Raw genomic sequence first — 21,420 nt, 5'->3', positions numbered from 1 at the left:
TAAAATTACTGGGTGGGATTAATAAAAAATAAAATTACTGGGTGGGATTAATAAAAAAAAATAAAATTACTGGGTGGGATTAATAAAAAAATAAAATTACTGGGTGGGATTAATAAAAAAATAAAATTACTGGGTGGGATTAATAAAAAATAAAATTACTGGGTGGGATTAATAAAAAAAATAAAATTACTGGGTGGGGTTAATAAAAAAATAAAATTGCTGGGTGGGATTAATAAAAAAATAAAATTACTGAGTGAGATTGATATGTATCGTTAACGGGAAAACGTTACGATAATTACTTTACTGTGTTATACGTGTAACCACTAGAAAACATTAATATTACTTTTTTTCTATCCGTTTTCCAATTTATACCCTTTCTTTGTTTCTTCTTTTTTTTTCAATCTTTTCTTTTGCGAACCTTGTACAAAAAATTCTACTTTGTAATTTGTATTTATTCATATCTTTTTTCCGTCTCTTAATTTTGATAGTCACTAAAATTTTTACTAAAATTTTAATTGAGCAATTCTCGCGAGGAGATAATTTATAATTAAGAAATCGGGTAACTCCAAAGATAATATTTAATGATATGAAAAAAATGCCTCATGCCTTAACGGCCTTAACACGACTTGAAGTAAATTCTCTGCAACCTTAAATGAACGTATTTAAACAATAGACGATTATATAACAGGCAATATGGTATATATATAAAAGAAACTTTATTTTTCACTTGATTTTGTTTAGTGGACCCAAACAAACCGGATGCAGCATTTACTACGAATTATAGCACAGCAGTAAGCTTCTGTCTCTAACCATAATTTATGGGTTCGAGACTCGTCGCTGTGACATAATTCGTTGTGGCCGTTTATGACATTGAGCAAGACACTTAACGGCATTTGCTCCAACCCAGTGGTCACTAATGGGTTGTCCAAATTATCAGCCATATATAAAAACAATCACCCACAAAGTTACACACATGGTTACTCGTAAACAAGCACGAGGTGTATGAAATAGAACACCCGTGTTATAACGACAGTCGATGCCCTGCCATGCAAGGATGAAGTAAGTTACATTCTGTAATAAATCGCAATAAAAATTGTCTTTTTTAAATCAAGCAGTCTGTCACTTTTTAGCTTGCCAAGCAAAATAATTAAAATCGTTTCTAAATCAAAATCAATAGTCGCCAATGTTTCCTTCTGTGTGTATTTTTGTGGAAAGAGAAGATTTTCCAGGATTAACATTTTTTCGCTTCACTCCTAAATAAGAAAAAAAGTATCTTTACAACTAAAATATTCAGTATAGTTCGGTTTTTCGCTTTACATCTAAAAAAACAAGACCTTTTTTTGTTATGTTTACAATATTTGTTTTCAGTATTTATTGCAATGTAAGGTTATAATTCATGCCCTGTTGAAAGCATTTTACTCTACTGTCTAACTTTAAGTTGTAAAGTTAAATATTTACAAACGTGCTGCTTCCCTGAACAATTTCGTGTATTATACGTTTATTTTTTTTCGTGTATTATACATACAATGCATTCAACATACGCGTTATAATCGCCCTCCAACCACTTAAAAAATGAGTTTCAAAATGTTGACCTATAGTAATTTAAATTCCACCCACGGTTAATTATATTCGTTTTCTTCGTCGTCATAGTTCGCCTAAAGCTTTTCGCTCTCGCCGACATGATAGTTGCAATCAAACTGAATATTGTTGCGAACCAAGCCAACCCAGCGATCACCCATATTGTGACCAATAGTGTTGTATACATGCCGCCATGACTGCTCGGATCTGTAGAATTAAAATAAGTGAGAACGTTGTATGGGGCCCCACTTGGTCAAAGTACAACACGAATAAATCGCATTTAATGTAATAAGTTGGATCTGTAGAATTAAAATAAGTATGCTTAATGTACAGCTGGTCATCTAATATACGGCGTAAAGGTGGCTGTACACAGTATCCGGCATGCGAAATCGTATGCAAACCCATTACCGAGTTCCGCATGCGGCAGTGAAAAAAAAAACAAATAAAACGGACGAATTCCGGATACTGTGTACAGCCACCTTAATACGTCAAATCTTTTCTGAACAAGAAAACAGTAGAACTGTTACGCGTGACGACCACGTGACCAAATTAACTTGTAAATTCGTGGTATAGTTCTGTGGGGTAAGATGGGATACCGTTAGCACCTCAAACTCATACTTCCTAATCATGTTTTGGACAGTTTACAACGGTATTTTTGGGTCACGAGGATACGCTTTTATAATTCTGTAATTATCGTTAGTTTACTACCAAGTAGGACGATGAAATAGAACGAAAAGGTGTCCCATCTTCTCCATCCTACTATATAACTTGTAAAACGTTTAAGTCTACGCTTAATACAACTATACATTGAAGTGTTGACATAACAATGACATAACACGTTCAGCAGATAATATCCAAACATTCTGGTCGTGTTTTAAACAATTAACAACGCTCTTTTGGAGTCGCGAGGATACAGTTACAAAATTATAAAAAAGTTCTTTGTTTGTTACCAAATGGAACGAGAAAATGATTGAAAAGGTGTCCCATCTTACCCCGCCCTTGTAAAATACATACCTGGAACAAAATCGCCGAATCCGACAGTAGTTAGTGTGATAAACACCGTGTAGAGACATTCAATGTAACTCCAACCTTCCTCGTTGGAGACGAAAAACAGCAAAATACTTGGAAGCGCAACATGGAGTAAAATACCAACCACGAATGTGAATACGACGCTCAAAACTTTCGCCTTCGGGAATCTTGCAATAAGTCGGTTCGCAACCTAAAACGTAAACTTTATGCTGTTTTAAAAAGCAGTTCCAAAGAACTGTTATTTCTAGTCAAGGGCACTAATGCATTTATTTATTTCCTGGAGGAAAAGGAGCGACAATGAATGTAACTTACTTTATCCCCTCGTGGCCGGAAAACGACAGTCGTTATAACAGGGGTGTTCATACACCTCGTACCAGCTTACGAGTTACCACGTATGTTGCTTTGTGGGCGACTTTTATTTTTTGGGGGGATTTCTTTTATATGGCTGATAATTTGGACAACCCATTAGTGACCAGCAATCGTTACGCGCTGTAAAACTGCTTAATACAGCCTCACTATCTGCAGGGTATGAAACAGAACACCCGTGGTATAACGAATATACGTTACCGCAACGCAAAAATAAGTTACATACGTGGTAACTCGTAAGCGGGCACGAGGTGTATGAAACGGAACACCCGCGTTATAACAGCTGTCGTTGCCCCGCCATGCGAGGATAAGTAAGTTACATATGTGGTAACTCGTAAGCGGGCACGAGGTGTATGGAACACAACACCCGCGTTATAACAGCTGTCGTTGCCCCGCCATGCGAGGATAAGTAAGTTACATACATTCATTCATAGATCAAATAAAAAGCGAAGCTGTAACTCAAGAGAAACTGTTATAGTTTGCTCACCACTCAAAATAATATAAAATGATAAAACTTGTTCTTACTTGTTCGATATGATACGCCATCACGTTCCCCATCTTAGCTGCCAACAAACCAGTAAAAGGTATCGACAGTAGGGCGAAAAAGATGCAAAAAACTTGCCCGCCAGGTGTCGCTGGTGTCAACACACCATAACCTGTATAAACGAAACGATTATTACAGTAATATTATCATAGGCCTTTAACGTGTATTTTGCCTCGGATGTTAAAATTGCATACCAACGAAAAATAATTATTATGCTGTTAAAAGACGTCAAACCAGAGAGTACTTTACTAGTTTAGTTTACTCTAGTCAAACCCTTTTGTTATACTTGGGGGTCCTACTACAAGTTACATAAATGTCATTTGAAGATAATCTATTGCTGCACAAACTTTCTAAACAAAGTTTTGGTCAAAAATCCTATTTAGTGAGAATAACTGGCTACAGGTTGTTGTTTAAAAGGAATCTAGCCGTCAAAGAGTTAAACCTAAATAACTAGCATAGCCTACACCGAAAAAAGTAGGGTGGGGGAAGATGGGACACCCTTTCGGTCTATTTTCTCGTCTTATTCGGTAGTAAACAAAGAACATTTAAAGGATTAAAAAAACGTATTATCACGGCTCCCACAGACCGTTGTTAATTGTTAAAAACATGGCCAGTACATTTAAATATTATGTGCTAAAGGTGTCCCATTTTCCCCCACATTACTATATCTTCACTTGCCTATTGTACTTGCAATAGTAAAAGCAAGTAAGAAAGCGCTCTGGAGGGTCCAGGGATCTTCCACAACCAGAGTGCTAACATTTCCAACTATGCTTGCCCCATCCTCTAACGCTAGTTCAATGTTCTGAGAAAAAATACTATCAGAATTAAAAGGGTGAATAGATGTAACTTATCGTTACGACAGTCGTTGTAACACGGGTGTTTTGTTTCATACACCTCGTGCCCGCTTACGAGTTACCACGTATGTAACTTATTTATCCTCGCATGGCGGGGCAAAGACAGTCGTTATAACACGGGTGTTCTGTTTCATACACCTCGTGCTATAGCTTACGAGTTACCAAACATGAAAATAACTGTAGGCGATAATTTGTTTTTCTTTTTTCGTGTAGCTAATAATTCGGACAACCCGTTAGTAAACGTGGGTTGAAGCAATTGCTGCTAAGTCTTCACCAAGTATACGCATAAATACACCCACAAAGTGGTAGTAAAATCAAGCTTCCAATTCGGTCACGGAAATAAATACCAAAAGCAAGTTGTATTAGGAAGTTGCCCAACGATGAAAATATTTGCGTTTTTTGCGTCAAAACATTTTTGCGTCAAAACATTTTTGCGTCAAAACACTTTTGCGTCAAAACATTTTTGCGTCAAAACACTTTTGCGTCAAAACATTTTTTTATAACATAATTTCAGCGATTTTTTTCGTTAAAAAGTTTTAGAACATTATTTTAGTGATTTTTAGTAAAAATGGAAAACGTTTCACCTGAACAAACATTTCCACTTCATCGCGAGACAGACACGAGCTGTGGTTGCTGACGAAATGATCTTTTAATTCGGTGAACCAATTGACTTTAGAAACACTCGGCTGCCTCTCGATTATAACGAAGATGTACGCGCCCAACAGGTTAAACAGCAAGTACACGACTAATAGTCCAAGTATTATAAGATTCCCTTTCAACGTAGGTCTCCATTTCTTTTCTGCTTCGTCCTCGTGGTCTGCAATGTTTTCTAAACTACCCGAAACCGACATGGTCATTTAAACAATGATAAAAAACAACTGAAACGAATCTGTAACTTGTAGGGCACGTAAAATGCATGACAGTATTCTATAGTAATTTGGGGTAAGATAGGACATGTTTTCATTCGCTTTTCTCTTCCCATTTGGTAGAAAACATGTCATATTCTTAAAAATATTCCTTGAGTTAGCTCCAATTTTACTGCAAAAAAAACTTTCATTCGGCAAAATTTGTTAATCTGCCAAGCACTAATTAGACTGTATCCACTTATCGGTTCAAGAACATATAATGTCTATTTATCCAAGTGAATAGCAGCTATTGCTCGTAGCAGGCTGGTTGCGGTAACTTTGCCAATGCAGCTGTTAAACATGTTCAACTCACAGCCCACGTAGTCATGGCGTTCACTGAATATAAATCTATAGAGATGAACGACCAACGTCATACGGTATTCTACGTTTCAATTTTCAATGGTGGCAACATGAATGTAAGCTGGCACGAGGTGTTTAACCCGTGTGATAACGACTGTGGTTTTCCGGCCACGCGAGGATAAAGTAAGTTACATTTATAATGCGGTTTATTCAACACGTATGTATTTCGTGTATAGTAGGGTGGGGAAGGATGGGACACCTTCGGCGCATAATATCCGAATATCCTGATCGTGTTTTAAACAATTAACAACGGTATATGAGAGTCTTGAGCATATAGTTTTATAATTCTTTGAATGTTCTTTGTTTGCTACTGCATGGGACGAGAAAATAGAGTTAAAATGTGTCCCAACTTCCCCCATCATACTATATGTGCCAACAATAAACGTTGGATTTTTTGCCATTGTTTTCAAATGGACAGATAGAAGTTGTGTTAAATAAGAAAAGTATATCGATTGCATGGACTTGAGTGGTACTGGATATTATAGTAGGATGGGGGAAGTTGGGACACCTTTTCGTTCTATTTTCTAGTCCCATTTGGTAGTTAAGAAATAACATTCAAAGAAACAAAAATCGTATCTTTACGACTTCCCTAAACCGTTGTTAACTGTTTAAACTTTAAAGCACGATCAGGATATTTTAATATTGTGTGCTTGAAGTGGTCCAAATATCCTGATCGTGTTTCAAACAAATAACTCTTCTTCCACAATAATTTATATTCTCCATCCGAAAACAAGGACCAAATTATTTAAACCACAAAGAGAAAGGAATCAGCAGCAAAACGACATTCGTTCAAGCACAAAATTCATTTTGTACACTATCTTCTGTATAGTAGGGTGGGGGAAGATGGGAAACCTTTTCATTCTATTTTCCCGTCACATTTGGTAGCAAACAAAGAAAACTCGAATAATTATGAAACCGTATCCTCACGACTCCCATATACCGTTGTTAATTGTTTAAAACACGATCTGAATATTTGGTTATTATGTGTCAAAGGTGTCCCGTCTTCCCCCACCCTACTATAACACTAAATACGGACTAACCGATCCTCCCGCGTCAAGAAGACAGACTCCGTCACGTCGCCGACATATAGCTGTCAGCAACCACAATCGTCGAAGTAAACAAGTTAAACCTTACACCACAGACTTTTGGACCGACCTCAGGGAGTCGACGAACCTCAATCACCTGGATTATTATAGTTATCTAATAGGATTGACTTGGGATGGGAGAAGCCTATTAAAAACAACCACAATTGAAATTGAAGGAGTTAAACCATTATGTCATTCAATGGATGTAACTTTCTGTCCTCGCATGGCGGGGCAACGACAGTAGTTATAACACAGGTGTTCTGTTTCATACACCTCGTGCCCGCTTACGAGTTTCCATGTATGTAACTTCGTGCGTAATTGTTCATCAACCAAACTATTAATCCTGCGGGGTAAAAACCACTCCAACACTGCACGATGGCCACTAACCAATATTCTAAATTATCGGACATACAGGAAAACACCCACGTTTTCCGCCACAAAAAGGATAAAAGCCCAACCATGCCCAAAAGTAACCATTTTCAAGACACGTTTTCAATGTCTAAAGGTGGCTGTACACAGTATTCGGCGTGCGAATTCGCTTGCGAAGTCGTATGCAAACCCATTACCGAGTTCCGCATGCGGCAGCGAAATCCGGACAAAAACAGACAAAACAGACGAATTCCGGATACTGTGTACAGCCACCTTTACAGATTTCATTTTTAAAAAATGACGTATCTCTAAAATTTTCTCATTTTTAACCCCACAGACGTAAGATCAAGCCCTTTATACTTCGAAATGTATTTGACGTTTGTCCTGAAAGAAACCGCGCGGAAATGGTCAAAACGAAAAGAAATAAAAGCAACCCGTGCGCGTACGGGGCAACACGGTACGGGGTAACACGGTACAGGGCAGCACGGAATAAATATTTCCCGACAGCTTGGAATCCAGGAAGGCACGAAAACACCAAAAACTTGAAATGACGGCTGGGGGTCTAGGTAAGTGCAAAGTGCAGCCAGTTCTTGTTGCCTGGAAAATAAAACAATGACAGTTTACGAATTAAGGTTACGGTGCTACGAAAACGTAACAGACAAATTCAAGTCTACCATATTTTATGATGTTCTTGTTGCCTAGAGAACAATTAGTTAATGCTAGCTGAAGTGAGAGCAATATATTCTATATGGGTGAGGTTTTTCAGGACATGGGGCTGAGGCCATATTTGGGGTAATGGGACAATCCGAGACTAAATCCAAGGACCCATGGTGTCTCACCCATATACAATAGAACTCGCATATACAATTTTGGGACTTGGGGTAAAGAGTCAACAGTGTTAATCCTGTTATTTAGTTAATGCCATGGGAATGATACGTTCGTAGGCGCCAAACCTGGGGTGGCAGGGTGGGTAGGCCTTACCTTGAATTTTTTGCACTGCATTATAAAAAAAAAATTTTTTACCACATGCGAAAAGAGAATAGACAATATATCCATGCCACCCTACTATAACCAGGGAGTAATGTGCCAACTCTGGCCGAAATAGTAGAACTCATAGCATGCCATAACACAACCTCACCTACCTACTTCACAGTGGCCGGCAAGGCTGGCGGAAGTTTTAAAACTCGTCATGGAATCCACCGCCCCCACCCCCAAAATGGAAGGTGAACCCCCCTCCTCCCCCAAAGGGGTTAAAACCTTGGTGGTGATGCCCAGAGTTTTGCTGCTCCTCCGGATCGAGAGGGTCGGCTCCAGCGTCGAATTTCTTGCGCATTTCTGGATTTAACAGGAGTGTTTTTAAATGTTTTTAAAGCACTAGCAATTATTTTTTTCCTTAAAAATTAAAAAAAATATTTTGTCAAAATTTCAACAAAAAATAAACCAAGAAAAAAACAACAAAAAACTGGATTACAAATAAAAAAATGTAAAATTAAGACTTACTGTAAAATGAGATCATGCGGATGTTCTTACCCTTGGTCCCTGCTTTCTGTCTAACCTCATAACTTAATGATAAAAAACAACTTTGCTATAAAATTCACGTCTAATAAACTCAATGCTAAAATCTACAACAACAATGAAAATATGGCGGGAAGTATCGCCACAATTGTACCGCCTGCACAAAAGTTGCACAAATTTCGAAACTAGGTCAGAATGAGTATAGTAGGGTGGGGTAAGATAGGATGTTTTTTGTCCCACTTGGTAGCAACCATCTTACCCCACAGTATGATTTCGAGTTTTTACACTTTACAGTTCCTCATGGGCAGGAGTTCGTGATTGTCGTTGTTGTTGTTGTCGACGCTGCCAACGCTGTCGTAAAGCTCTCTCTTCTTCATCTTCGACGTCTTCTTCTGCGTGTTGCTTCCAACGGTGATCACCTCGTTGCTGCCTCTGGTGTTGATCACCCCGCTGCTGATGCTGCGTCTCCTTGCTCTGCCCCTCGCCCTGGTCTTGTCGAACTTTAATCAGATTTCCATGCGCGTCTTTCACAAAGACATTCCCGTTCCCATCCCTATACAATGGGTTGGTCTGTGTCGTCGTCTGCTCTCTTCGTTGTCGCATCATATCCTCTTGCTTGTTGTTCCTAAGCTGCTGCTTTAGTTTAGCTTTAGCATCAGCAGCGGACATCACCATCATATACCTTCCACTACTCTGCCTCTCGTATACATTCCCCATACGATCATGTATTTGTCCTCTATCGTTACGGAACAAACCTTGTGGTAATCTATGCATCGAAGATGACCTTGGGGAATCCGATTTCTCTTTCCGAATATTTTCTTCTTTCTTCACTTTCTCTTCAACTTTAGCTCCAGCCTTCTTACCCCCACTTGCGGGTGGCTTCACTCTCATATACCAATTCCCGTCGCTTCCCTTCACAATAACATTCCCATTCTCATCAACATAACTCTCGGATGTCGAATCAGATCCCGCCTTCTTATCCCTCGGCTCCTTTTCTTTCTTCTTGCCTTCTTTTTTCGCAGGTCCATCCGACACCACCCATCGCCCATCCTTAGTTTTATGATACCACTTCCCATCGGTACCTTGTGTGTACTGCCGAGCGAAATCCTGCTGCTCCTTTGAACTAGTTTTCTTTTTAAATCCTTTCTTTGCCGACTTTTTCGTCGTCTTACTTTGTTTCTTGTCTTCTTTGAAACCTTCTTTCCCAGGAACAGAACCTCTTTCCTGATTCACATGACCACTTGTTCTTGTCTTTTGCTTGTTAGATCTCACTGTATCTTCCGGAGTTATTGTTTTTTTATGACTTTGTCGGCGGCGATCACTAATGTCCTCATCTTGTTCTTCACGAGCCGCGTTGAATCCACTCCTTTGTTGCTGTTGATACTTTTCTTGTTGTTTTTGTTGTTGAAAGTTCGGTTGTTGTTGATTTTGATGTTGATATTGTTGTTGTTTTTGTTGTTGTTGAAATATTGGTTTTTGTTGTTGATGTCGTGGCCATGCGTCTGCGTCATCTTCAGGTTCCCGTTTCGGTTTTGAAAACCTTGAAAACCAATCTTCGAATGGTTTGTTACGTTCCGAGCGACCGGAACTTTCATCTCCATGTTTGAAAAAGAATCGGAACATATTCTCGCCGCTTCCGGACATCTTTTCTTTCTCCCACTCGACAACATCATCTTGCTCCAAGGGATCAAATCCATCGTGGAAGATGCGGGTTTTATCTTTCAAGGGGACGAGAAAATCACGATTATTTAGGATTTTAACCAAAAATAGATGACATATTACCTCGGTTTGTGGACAAATATTGCGTTCTATTGCTGGTGACGTAGCTGAGATTAAAACAGAACTACTGGAACTATGGCTTTGTTAGTGTTAGTGTGCATATACTGTTGCTGTCAGCCATGTTACACTTGTATTTTGGTTATTTTGGCAAGAATTTTGCTAACCAATGTTTTGACATTATTACTCACTCAATAAATGACATTTCACCCTGATGATAAAGACGACCTAAATAGGACGTCCAAATTTCAGCCAGTCAGCAAAATTCTTGCACGAAACTCAAAATACCAGCACGGGAATGTGCATTGTGTTGCTATGCATTTGTTTGTTGTCAGTAAAAACATAGGTTAGTTTTTGTTAAATTGATTTACAGTACATCAGGCAAGCAATGTAAATCAATGGTTTACGACGAATTGTAAATAAATGACAAGGTTTTAGTTTGGTTTTTGTAAAATTAATTACCAGTTTAAATTAAGATGCTTGTACAAGTATAAATGAAAATGTATCTAACATTTTGAACGAGAGAAAAGACACCACTAGTAGCGAAACTACATTAAAAATTTTGTAATATACCCGTATTTGAAAAACAATTTTTTTTGTGTAAAAATTCAGTTACATACTAGTTTAAATTGAGATGCTAGTAGTAGTTCATGTAAAATTGTACCTAACAGTTTAAGCAGAATTAAAAAAAAGTGAACCAGAGAAAAGACACCAGAGAAAAGACACTACAAATTTTTGTAAAATACCCCGATTTGAAAAACGATTTTTTTTTTGTGTAAAATCAGATACATTCCCCAAATGAACTAGTATACGTATTAAATGGTTAAAAAAAAGAACCAAAGAAAAGACACCAATATTAGTGAAACTACAAAGTGAAACAACACCTTGCTACAATATTTCTACACACTGACCACATTTCCTGACAACTAATATTTTGTAAATATAGTTGATTTCTATGGTTCTAATGACTGACTGCAGAATACTGAGTATTTTACAATCTAACTAATTGCAATATTTTCAAACCGCAAAATAATATTAAATCCATAAAATAAAAAGTATTACAAACCAAACTTGTTTTGCAAAAAAAATTATGAAAAACTAAAATTAAACTTAAAAAAATATTTAAAAAAAAACAAACTTTTTTGCCAAAAAAATATAAAAAATAAAACAAAATAAAATTTATATGTACTTATCTTTACTAATACTTAAAAAAATAAATAATAACAAAATAAAATTTAAATGTACTTATGTTTACCAAAAAAATAATAACAAAATTAATACCTGGATCTGTTAAAACTTCTTTCGCAGCAGCAATTTCAATAAATTTCTTCTCGGCGACTTTTTTTTCTTCTTCTCCCTGGAAATTATCAGGGTGCCATTCCCTCGCAAGTGTGCGGTACGCCTTGATCACTGTGCGCTTGTCGGCGTTCCTGAAGAAACAAGAACAAAAATTATTAAATGTAACTTTATCCTTGCGTGCAGGGTAATGACAGTCGTTATAACACGGGTTTTATACTTCATACACCTCGTGCTTGCGAGTTACCACGTATGTAACTTATTTATCCACACATGGCGAGGCAACAACAGTCATTATAACACGGGTTTTATACTTCATACACCTCGTGCTTGCTTGTGAGTTACCACGTATGTAACTTATTTATCCACAAATGGCGGGGCAATGACAGTCGTTATAACACGGGTTTTTATTTCATACACCTCATGCCTGCTTAGAAGTTACCACGTATGTAACTTATTTATCCACACATGGCGGGGCAATGACAGTGGTTATAACACGGGTGTTCTGTTTCATACACCTTGTACCCGCTTACAAGTTACCACGTATGTAACTAATCTAAAACCACATACCTTGGAACACCTAATATTTTATAATAATCTCGTTTCTGAGATTGCTTCAACATTTTCTGAGCTTTTTTCAGTTTTTCCCCGAGACCTGGATAATTCTCATCTATCGACGCAGCTTTTTGTAAATCTTCCACAGCTGTGGGGAAGTTAATTTAACATACAGTCTACAATAATAAATTAATATGTAAATCATAAATGCGAGAAGGTTAAAATATTGTTAAATCCAGAGATAATTTGTTATACGTTAATGTATCTGACTATCGTTCATATTTCAGAACGAAAAAACAAAACTAGAAAACGAATTAAATGTTGATAAAAACTTAAGTGGATAAAAATAAATGCAGTAGAACAAAAATTACCAAAACAAAACAAGAGTAAAATATTGCTTACAAAAAAATTACAAAAAACTAATAAGTCTATTGTTACATTACCACCCCACTATTTAGCCTACATATTTAAGCATTGTAAGTTAGTAGTCTAAGTAAGTAACAATCTATATATAGTAAGGTGGGGTAAGATGGGACGTGTTTTCATTCTATTTTCTCGTCCAATTCGGTAGTAAACAAGGAATGGGCTATTTACAGAATTATGAAACTCTATCCCCAACACTCATTAAAAGGGCGGTGTTAATCGCAAAAAAACATGATGGGGAAATATGGGATTTATGTGCTAACGGTATCCCATCTCACCCCACAGTACTATCTAATGGTTAGTAGTACCTTGCTCATAGTCAGCTTGTTGAGTATGAGCCTCAGACATAAGCAGAAGTGATGGAATATTCCGATCGTCTATTTCAATCACTTTGTTACACTCTATCAGTGCCTCCTTTGGATTATTATCCTAAAGAGCAGTGGCTATGTTAGTACAAACTAAACGGGACTTAGGAAGATTTCCAGGAATTTAGGAGTGCGTGGTAAAAAATTTAGAAGTGTCCAAAGGTAACCTATTCTATATGAGTGAGATCCTACACTGAGGCACGCCATGGGACCTGGGATTTAGGCCAGTGTAATCTATAGTGAAGTATAGCAATTAAAAATACGACTGTGTGTTCATTTTGATTTACCTCCTAAACAATGCCATTAATTTATAATCTAATTGCGGCCCTTAATTGAGTAACGAGTTTACATAAGAGCATAAGATAGTTACTTGTGTGTGCCTGGTGGTCTTAGAGCTCTTAACTGTAGTTACTATTGCGCAATTGTCTTGTTTGAATTTAAACAGTCAAACAATGCTATATACAATCTAGTTTCAGTTAGTAGCGTACCATTATACCAGCTTCCTACTATAACAGTTGCCATACCTGACTGGTATTTTCCTAACTCTATATGCAAGTGCGCAAGGTATACATATACCATGACAGTCCTTAAATCTTTGGCAGGCATAGCACGCAGTGCGTTAATGCAAGCGTCCAACGCACCCGGTATATCTTTATTCCACTGATGGAAAACAATCAGTTTAAAAAAGGGGGAAATTGTAAAAACATTCCACGGTGAAGTCTTTGCTGATGGCAGACAAAAAGTTGGAAATACACACTGTTTTTATACCAGATGAGCCTCTGAAATTTACATTATGCCTGGTAGCAAAAAGTAACAGAATACATAAAAAATACATTCTTTTATCTTTGCCTATAATAAGATAATTCAAAACATCCATCTATTCTATAAGAGACGTCCTAAGGTGATGTATAAGTCTTGACAACTTTCTGTCTTTCAAAAAAATAGCCGGAAAAACTGATTCTGAAACCTAAAACCATAATAAACTAAAACCCATCCTTCCTTTAACTGTACATCTTTGCCTACTTATAACCCAAGCAATCTCACCTTAACGTAACATTCACAAATCTTGAGCTGGATTTCCACGTTTAATGCGCCGACCCTCGACTCCTGCTTCAATGCTTTGCGGAATTTATTGATCGCTTCTGGCCAACTGGGAATGTAAAAAAATGGTTTAAAATAAAATTTTCTAATCAAATTAACTTTAAACTAAAATTTTTAGTTAACTTAATTAGAAAATTTTATTTTAAACCATTTTTTTACATTTTCTTTTTTTTTATTTTAGTTAACTAAAAATTTAAATTTTTTTTTTTTTTTTAGAAGTTAACTAAAAATTTGAACCACTCTTTAGATTCTTAGCTTTTATAACAAATATAGAATATTTCATATGGATGCCATTTGGAATACCAATGATTAAACAAAAAATATATAATATGAACGATTAGGCCATAGGCCGATATATATATAGAATATATTATGATTAAGAAACATGAATGTAGAATATAAATAGGGATGCACATTACAGAATTTCGAATCCATGAGATTCGAATCCTTTTGTATTCGAATCTAATTACGGGATTCGGTATTCTGTTTAATGACGTCAACACACGTCACCTCATATACTGTATTAACAAATTTTGAAACTTATTAATTTTGAAAAAAAAAATTTTGTGTTTGTGGGACTTTCGAGAGTAAACGTTTCGTAACGACTTTTCATAGCCTGCTATACGTTTCATGACGCAAAAACTACCCAATAGTACAATTTTTGATCATTTTACAGCTTATGATCCAACAAGGCTTCTATGAAAGAGTCAATAAACTGACTTTTGTTGGAAAAATTCATTTTTCCTATAAATATAAAAAGATTCGAAATTCTAGATTCGAAATAAAGTATTCTAGGATATCCTAGAATACCTAATTATTCTGTAATGTGCATCCCTAAATATAAATAATATAAAATACAAAACATGACTGATTAAAGATAACACCAGTTTAGATTACTCACTCATTTTGTTGCATGACCTTCTTTGCTGCTTCTAATGTTTTAAATAACTTCTTGACATTCTTGTAATGAGCGTAACATTCCTGGTGGTCGGGGTCGAGTTTCAGACATTCACGGATTTCCCTGGAAATATTTGGATTATATTTTTAAACAAATTTAAACATTCATAGATTTCCCTTGAAATGTTTGGATTATTTTATTTAAACGAACTTATGAAAATAATTTACTCTTGCGCGCCTACAGTCGTTATAACACAAGTGTTTTGCTTCATACACCTAATGTCCACTAAGTTTAACCTTTGTAGGTGATTGATTATAAAGTTAAACTATCTAAAACATAGAATTTATTATATATCAGAACCTTGTTTTTTATCCAACAAATTTTAAAATAATTTCTTTTAGCATTTAAAAAAAAAATTATCAGAAAGTTATTTTTATATAAAAAACTTTTGGGTCGCAACCCCTAAAAACCTTGACAACACCAACACATACCTTTAAGAACAATTACTTAAATCTAAAAGTGTTGTGTATAGTTTAGCAAGTGATTATTTTATAAATACTTAAACACTCACGCAAGCGACTGCTCCACCTCTCCAAGGTTGTACCATAGAAAACTCATTTTAAGAAAAGCCCTCGTGTTATCCAGTCTTAACATGGTGGTTGGTTTTAAATCGCTGATCGCTCGACGCAAATCTCCAAGTTTCTCGTAAGCCGTAGATCGCATCTCCCGATAATCGGCGTTCCAGGGACAAGACTGTATTGTAATGATAAAGGATTAGGGCACGGATTGCAACAAATCTAACGATTTCAACATATAGAAAGAGTTTAGAGCAGCGGTTCCCAAAGTTTTCTACCATTTTTATTGTGTCAGATTGGCAAAAAAATTATCTTTTTTCTCTTTAGCGACGTGCCGATTAAAGTCAACAACTATAATGGGGCAAGAATTTGTTTAAGTCAACAGTATTATGGTTTTGGGGATAAGGGGTAACCCTGCATCATATTTATAAGTGTTAGGGCCCTAGAGACTAGCGTAGTATTTGCAACGAATTCTATTGATTTTTTTTAAATTTCTTGTGCGCTATTTATTATATATAGAGTTATAGACCTATAATATATTATATATATATATATGAAAATTATTTTACATATATATATATATATATATATATGTGTGTGTGTTTAAAAACAAACAATTTAAAGTTTAGTTATCATATACTAAAGCCAGCAATATTAAAACCTCAAACATTTAGATTAAGAAGTGAAAGGGCAAATACAGTGTTCACCAAAGTAGGGCAAATGAACAGAACCGCACTGTACATCAAAGTTATCTCAATAATTAGTTTTACCTCAATAACTTCATTAAGCAGCGTGATAGCTTGTGCGTTTTCATTCCCATCTAAAAGTTGATGAGCTTTGATGACGTTCCTTCGTAACGGACGTAACTCGTCAACTTTTGCTGTGGCTTGTGCGTTGTCTTCGTGGGCAAGCTGGGTAAATATTGTTTATAAATTAAAGAGGTTTAGATATATAAGATATAAATCTTACATATTATGGGATATTCTATTGGGTATGGGTTAGGTCCTGCAGATTTTTTTTTTCTAGATTTTTTAGTACATCTTATTTGTGTATAATATTAAATGGCCATGGTTTAAATTTGTTGTGCTAAAATAAAACACAAACACTTATTCTATTTAAATAAGAGACTGACGATGCCATTTAGGCAAAATATTTATCTTTTATAATATACAATTGGTTGGATTTGATTTTTGTCTCTTACGTATTTTGTAGCACAGTTCCAAATACTTTTTTTAAGAACACTGTAAATTTGTTTACATTAATAAAACATATTAAAAAATGAATGTTATTAAACATACCACTGCTTCATAATCTGAATGAGCTTCATTAAACCGACCCATCTTAAGGAACAGGTTTCCCCTCTGCATGCGAGCTTGTACAAAGTTAGGTTGAAGTTGGACCACTTGGTTTAAATCTGGCATCGCAAGTCTAGCTTTCCCCATGGCAAGATATACTGTGGCTCTCATGTAATAAGCTTGGTAGTTTCTATCGTCATTGTCTGGAAAATATATTTAACTTTTAAAGAACAATTTAAACTCTAATGGTAGAAATAAGAAACAGTAAATTTAATTGCAATTGTAGAGAGTTCAGTGCTAATGATACCTCAAAATAGGGATACACATTACAGAATAATTAGGTATTCTAGGATATCCTAGAATACTTTATTTCGAATCTAGAATTTCGAATCTTTTTATATTTATAGGAAAAAAAGATGACGTCATTAAACAGAATACCGAATCCCGCTATTAGATTCGAATACAAAAGTATTCGAATCTCACGGGTTCGAAATTCTGTAATGTGCATCCCTACCTCAAAATAAACGTATGCAACTTATTTACTCTCATACGGCAGGACAATGACAGTCGTTATAACGCAGATGTTCTGTTTCATACACCTCATGCCCGCTTACGAGTTACCACAGACGTAACTTTTTGGGTAATTAGTCTTTCTGTATGACTGACAATTTGGACAACCCATTAGTGGCCACTGGGTTAAAGCAATTGCCGTTAAGTGTCTTGCCCAAGGACGCACATGCCTACAATGGTCCCAGTATGTTACGCTGTAGGACCTTAAACACAACTTTATATACAAACACATTACCAATGGCTGCATGATACTGAGTTAAAGCATCTGCCAGTTGACCCGCATTTAAAAGTTGATTCCCACGACTCAAATGTTTCTGAGATTCAGCTTTGTCTAAACCATCCACACCTGGAAGTCAGAACAATAAGTAATAAAATTTTATGTTAACTTATACTACCAGGCACAATGTAAATGTAGGTAACTTATTTATCCTTGTGAGGCGGGGCCACGACAGTTATTATAACATGGGGTGTTCTGTTTCATACACCTCGTGCCCACTTACTAGTTACCACGTATGTAACTTATTTATCCTCGCATGGCGGGGCCACGACAGTCGTTATAACACGGGTGTTCTGTTTCATACACCTCGTGCCTACTTACTAGTTACTACGAATGTAACTTTAGAGTAAAATATGCTATTTTGGGCTCATCTGGGCAAAGTGTTAGAGTCAATGGTTATATTGGTTTAGTGGTCAGATAACGTAAGGGGAGGATTTTTCACTAGCACCAAAAAGTCAACCAAATTGAGCAAAAAACTAAATTCAACTGTATGAAAGCACACATACCTTCATAATGTAAATCGAGTAGAACCAAAATAATTGGAACTTGGGACAGAATTCGACGAGAATATTTTTTTAAGTAACTTTTCATAGTGAATTACCTAACTATCGATTATCTAGAATTATAATCTTGACCTAAAACAAGAAAAAAAAAGATAAATATTTGAAATTAAGATACAAAATATTTAATACTAATTTTAACGAAAACTGATAAAAACAACGTTTTAATTAATTTAATATTTCTTCATTAACTGCCTATATGTACTTTCTAAAAAACAACTCTGAAAATTATGAAAAACACACATATCCAACTTTGCCATTCAAGCAAAATGTACAATAGTACACGAAGAAACGAGCAGTAACATAACCAGCTGTGTAAAATGCTCGTCCCTGTTTACTTTTACCGGTTGATGTTCGTGTGGTTTTCTGATTCGCTGAGAAACGCCGAGTCAGAAATCGTAACGTGACTTGCGTTTTGTGTTTTACAAAACATGACGTCAGTGAAACAAAATATCGCGGGGAAATTTTCCAGTTTCGGTAGAAAAAATGATTTCCCGTTAATGCTAAGGTAAATTCTATTGAATACAAAATTTTAAATTACTCTAAACTGTGCTCACACTACTGTTATTTAGATTTAAACTTGAGGGACACGTTCACAAACCATCGTTTGCGCCACGTACACACTACTATAGTCTCTCAACACAAGAATGGCTGATACATTAAAATGCAATTACTACTGTAGATCAAAAACTTTAAGAATTAACACTGTTGTTATATACTGGACTGATTACTACACCCTTGACACTGTGAAAGGACAACGGCAAAATAAATTCAAATAAATAAACGAAGGACAGTCGTTATAACACAAGTGTTCTTCCAATAAAGGACCACTGGGCTAGAGCGGTTCCTGAGAAGTGACTGGCCCAAAGACGACACATACGCCCACAGCGGTAGCAAAGACGAGGCTTGAACTCATTACCTCTGTGATAAAGTCAGTCGCGCTAACCGCTTTGCCACACGGCGCCGTACGTATACATATACTGTTTCCACAACCTTTCATATATAATCCCAAACTAAACCCTTGCATATAGTTTTATTCATGACTTAAACGTTGAAGAAAACATACCAAAACATTTTACGAAGCAGTAAAAATAAAAATATATTTGGTTCTTTTAGCAATAACTTTAAACTTAGTCCTTCTGGTGTTCTGCCAGGTTTCACCTCATCTGTAGTTATGTAATGATGAATACTATTGTACGTTTGTGAGGTATAGAATATATGGTACCGTGGGGTAAGATGGGATATCGTTAGCAAATAATATTTTAAACTCCTAATCGTTTTTAACAATTAACAAAGATTAATGGGAGTTTTGAGAATACGTTTTTTCATAATTCTTTGAATGTTCTTTGCTTAATTTTCTATTTTATTTTACGTAGGTGAGGTCTTGCAGTGCGTCACGCCATGGGACCTGATATATAGGCCGGGATTGGCCCATTACGCCAATTACTCTTATGTTTACTACCAAATGGGACTTAAAAAGAGAATAAAGCATCAACTATTTTACCCAAGCTATTAAAATATTTTTACCTTTCGCAAAAGTTTGGAACAATTTGCTCCAGGGAGACCCCTTGCGGTAAAACACCGGCGGGTTACCCATCTCCGCGTTTACAGTCACACTCATCCCTGTACCGTCCCGTGACCTCGGTACAACAACCTCTGTTCCATTCCATAAATACACCCATTGGTCGGGAGGAAGGTAAACCGACCAATCATGTTTGTCTTCGAACAAAACAGGCGCCACCAAAATATCTGAAATAAAGTTGTATTAACAGTAAAATGAATGTAACTGATTCATCCTCGCATGGCGGGGCAACAACAGTCGTTATAACATGGATGTTCGGTATCATACACCTCGTGCCCGCTTACAAGTTACCACGTATGTAACTTATTTATCCTCGCATGCTGGGGCAACAGCAGTCATTATAACACGGATGTTCTGTTTCATACACCTCGTGCCAGCTTGCAAGTTACCACGTATGCAACTTATTTATCCTCATGGCAGGGCAACGATGGTAGTTTCATAGACCTCATGACAGCTTCCAAGCTACTGTGTAAAAAGTCCTTCCTTCATAGATGGTGTCATCATGCGAATCTCTTCTTAGTAACTTAATTGTTCGTAGAGAAAATTTGTGTATAACATAGTGCACAAAAAATCTACGCCGCAACTTCTACTTCAATGTATCCAATTTGAATACGGTAAAGTTTACAAGACAAAAAGACAAGTAGTAACGGTATAACACAAACCTGGCCCATACATGTATTGGTATTGTATATCGTATGTAGTAGGGTCATCAGAGTAATGCAGAAACAGCGGTCTTTGAGCTGGAATTCCTTTGGATGCCGTTTCCTCTGCTACAAACGAATGGTAAGGGGATAGGCGGTGGTATAATGACGTGAGACGAGCAAATGATTCTGTCGTCGTGTCCATGGTGTATATCTGTAATAAAGTGATATAGTTTGTATTAGTATAATTTTTATGCAATATAGGGTAATGGGTTAACTCTTTGGCCTTAATCCCAGGTCCCGTGGCATGTCTCATTGTACGACCTCATCCACGTATAGAGTGAAATTTACGTATAATTATTTAAGTACGTGTGCTAATTAACGTACATTAGGTCCTCTGCATAAAATTCAGGCAAGTAATTAAAACGGTTTGTTTTACAACGCAGCCGCATTAAAATATATTATAGTAGGATGGGGAAAGACGGGACACCTTTAGCAATTATTAACCAAATATCCTAATCGTGTTTTAAACAATTAACAACGGTCTATTGGAGTCGTGAGGATACGGTTTTATATTTCTTCGAGGTATCCTTATTTGCTACTAAATGGGACAAGAAAAAGAACGAAAAGGTGTCCCATCTTTCCCCACTCTACTGTATGTTATATTTGTAGGCAGTATGCCACAATAGAAGTTACATCCGTAAGGTTCCACAATAGAAGTTACATCCGTAACGTCCGGCGCCGTGGCGTAGTGGTTAGCGCGCCTGCCTGTAACCCAGAGGTAATGGGTTCAAGGCTTGACGCTGCTACCATTGTTGGCGTATGTTACTTGGGCAAGACACTTAACGGCCATAGCTCCAACCCAATGGTCACTAATGGGTTGTCCACATTATCAGCCATA

At 36.5% G+C, this 21,420-nt stretch overlaps 3 protein-coding genes across 7 annotated transcripts in view; all 3 read right to left on the bottom strand.

Annotated features, from left to right (window-relative positions):
• Window positions 1–564: 564 nt before the first annotated feature.
• LOC101242484 (potassium channel subfamily K member 16-like) lies at window positions 565–5,866 on the bottom strand. 2 transcript variants are annotated; one of them, XM_026838098.1, is made up of 6 exons: window positions 4,956–5,866; window positions 4,196–4,319; window positions 3,499–3,629; window positions 2,593–2,797; window positions 1,593–1,785; window positions 565–1,253 (listed from the first exon to the last, which is right to left on the bottom strand). In XM_026838098.1, exons 1-6 carry the CDS (start codon window positions 5,226–5,228, stop codon window positions 1,232–1,234), a joined length of 948 nt encoding a protein of 315 aa, XP_026693899.1. In that variant the 5' UTR covers window positions 5,229–5,866; the 3' UTR covers window positions 565–1,231. The 2 variants fall into 2 exon arrangements, with proteins under 2 accessions (XP_026693899.1, XP_018666749.1); XM_018811204.2 differs by having other exon boundaries at window positions 1,618–1,785; window positions 4,956–5,863.
• Window positions 5,867–7,441: 1,575 nt separating this feature from the next.
• Window positions 7,442–18,373, bottom strand: LOC100180800 (dnaJ homolog subfamily C member 3). Of its 3 annotated transcripts, none has more exons than XM_009863820.3 (12): window positions 18,243–18,373; window positions 17,695–17,805; window positions 16,893–17,092; window positions 16,365–16,505; window positions 15,591–15,772; window positions 15,023–15,142; window positions 14,065–14,170; window positions 12,964–13,084; window positions 12,248–12,380; window positions 11,663–11,811; window positions 8,229–8,425; window positions 7,442–7,687 (listed from the first exon to the last, which is right to left on the bottom strand). In XM_009863820.3, exons 1-11 carry the CDS (start codon window positions 18,325–18,327, stop codon window positions 8,268–8,270), a joined length of 1,506 nt encoding a protein of 501 aa, XP_009862122.1. In that variant the 5' UTR covers window positions 18,328–18,373; the 3' UTR covers window positions 7,442–7,687; window positions 8,229–8,267. The 3 variants fall into 3 exon arrangements, with proteins under 3 accessions (XP_009862122.1, XP_002127006.1, XP_018673478.1); XM_002126970.4 differs by having other exon boundaries at window positions 8,233–8,425; XM_018817933.2 differs by having other exon boundaries at window positions 8,237–8,425.
• A 937-nt stretch (window positions 18,374–19,310) lies between these two features.
• LOC101242701 (sulfoquinovosidase-like) overlaps window positions 19,311–21,420 on the bottom strand; it is a 24,268-nt gene continuing 22,158 nt past the window's right edge. For both annotated transcript variants that reach the window (XM_026837670.1, XM_004225436.4), the window contains exons 15-17: window positions 20,541–20,733; window positions 19,824–20,045; window positions 19,311–19,462 (exon numbers count right to left, since the gene is read on the bottom strand). In XM_026837670.1, the coding sequence (XP_026693471.1) occupies window positions 19,341–19,462; window positions 19,824–20,045; window positions 20,541–20,733 (537 nt within the window). In that variant the 3' untranslated portion in view covers window positions 19,311–19,340. The remainder of the gene's footprint in view (window positions 19,463–19,823; window positions 20,046–20,540; window positions 20,734–21,420) is intronic.

Source organism: Ciona intestinalis, chromosome 1 (genome assembly GCF_000224145.3).
Source record: "Ciona intestinalis chromosome 1, KH, whole genome shotgun sequence".
Lineage (NCBI taxonomy): Eukaryota > Metazoa > Chordata > Ascidiacea > Phlebobranchia > Cionidae > Ciona > Ciona intestinalis.
The sequence above is the reverse complement of the archived record's forward strand: the minus strand, read 5'-3'. Positions and strand labels throughout refer to the sequence as shown.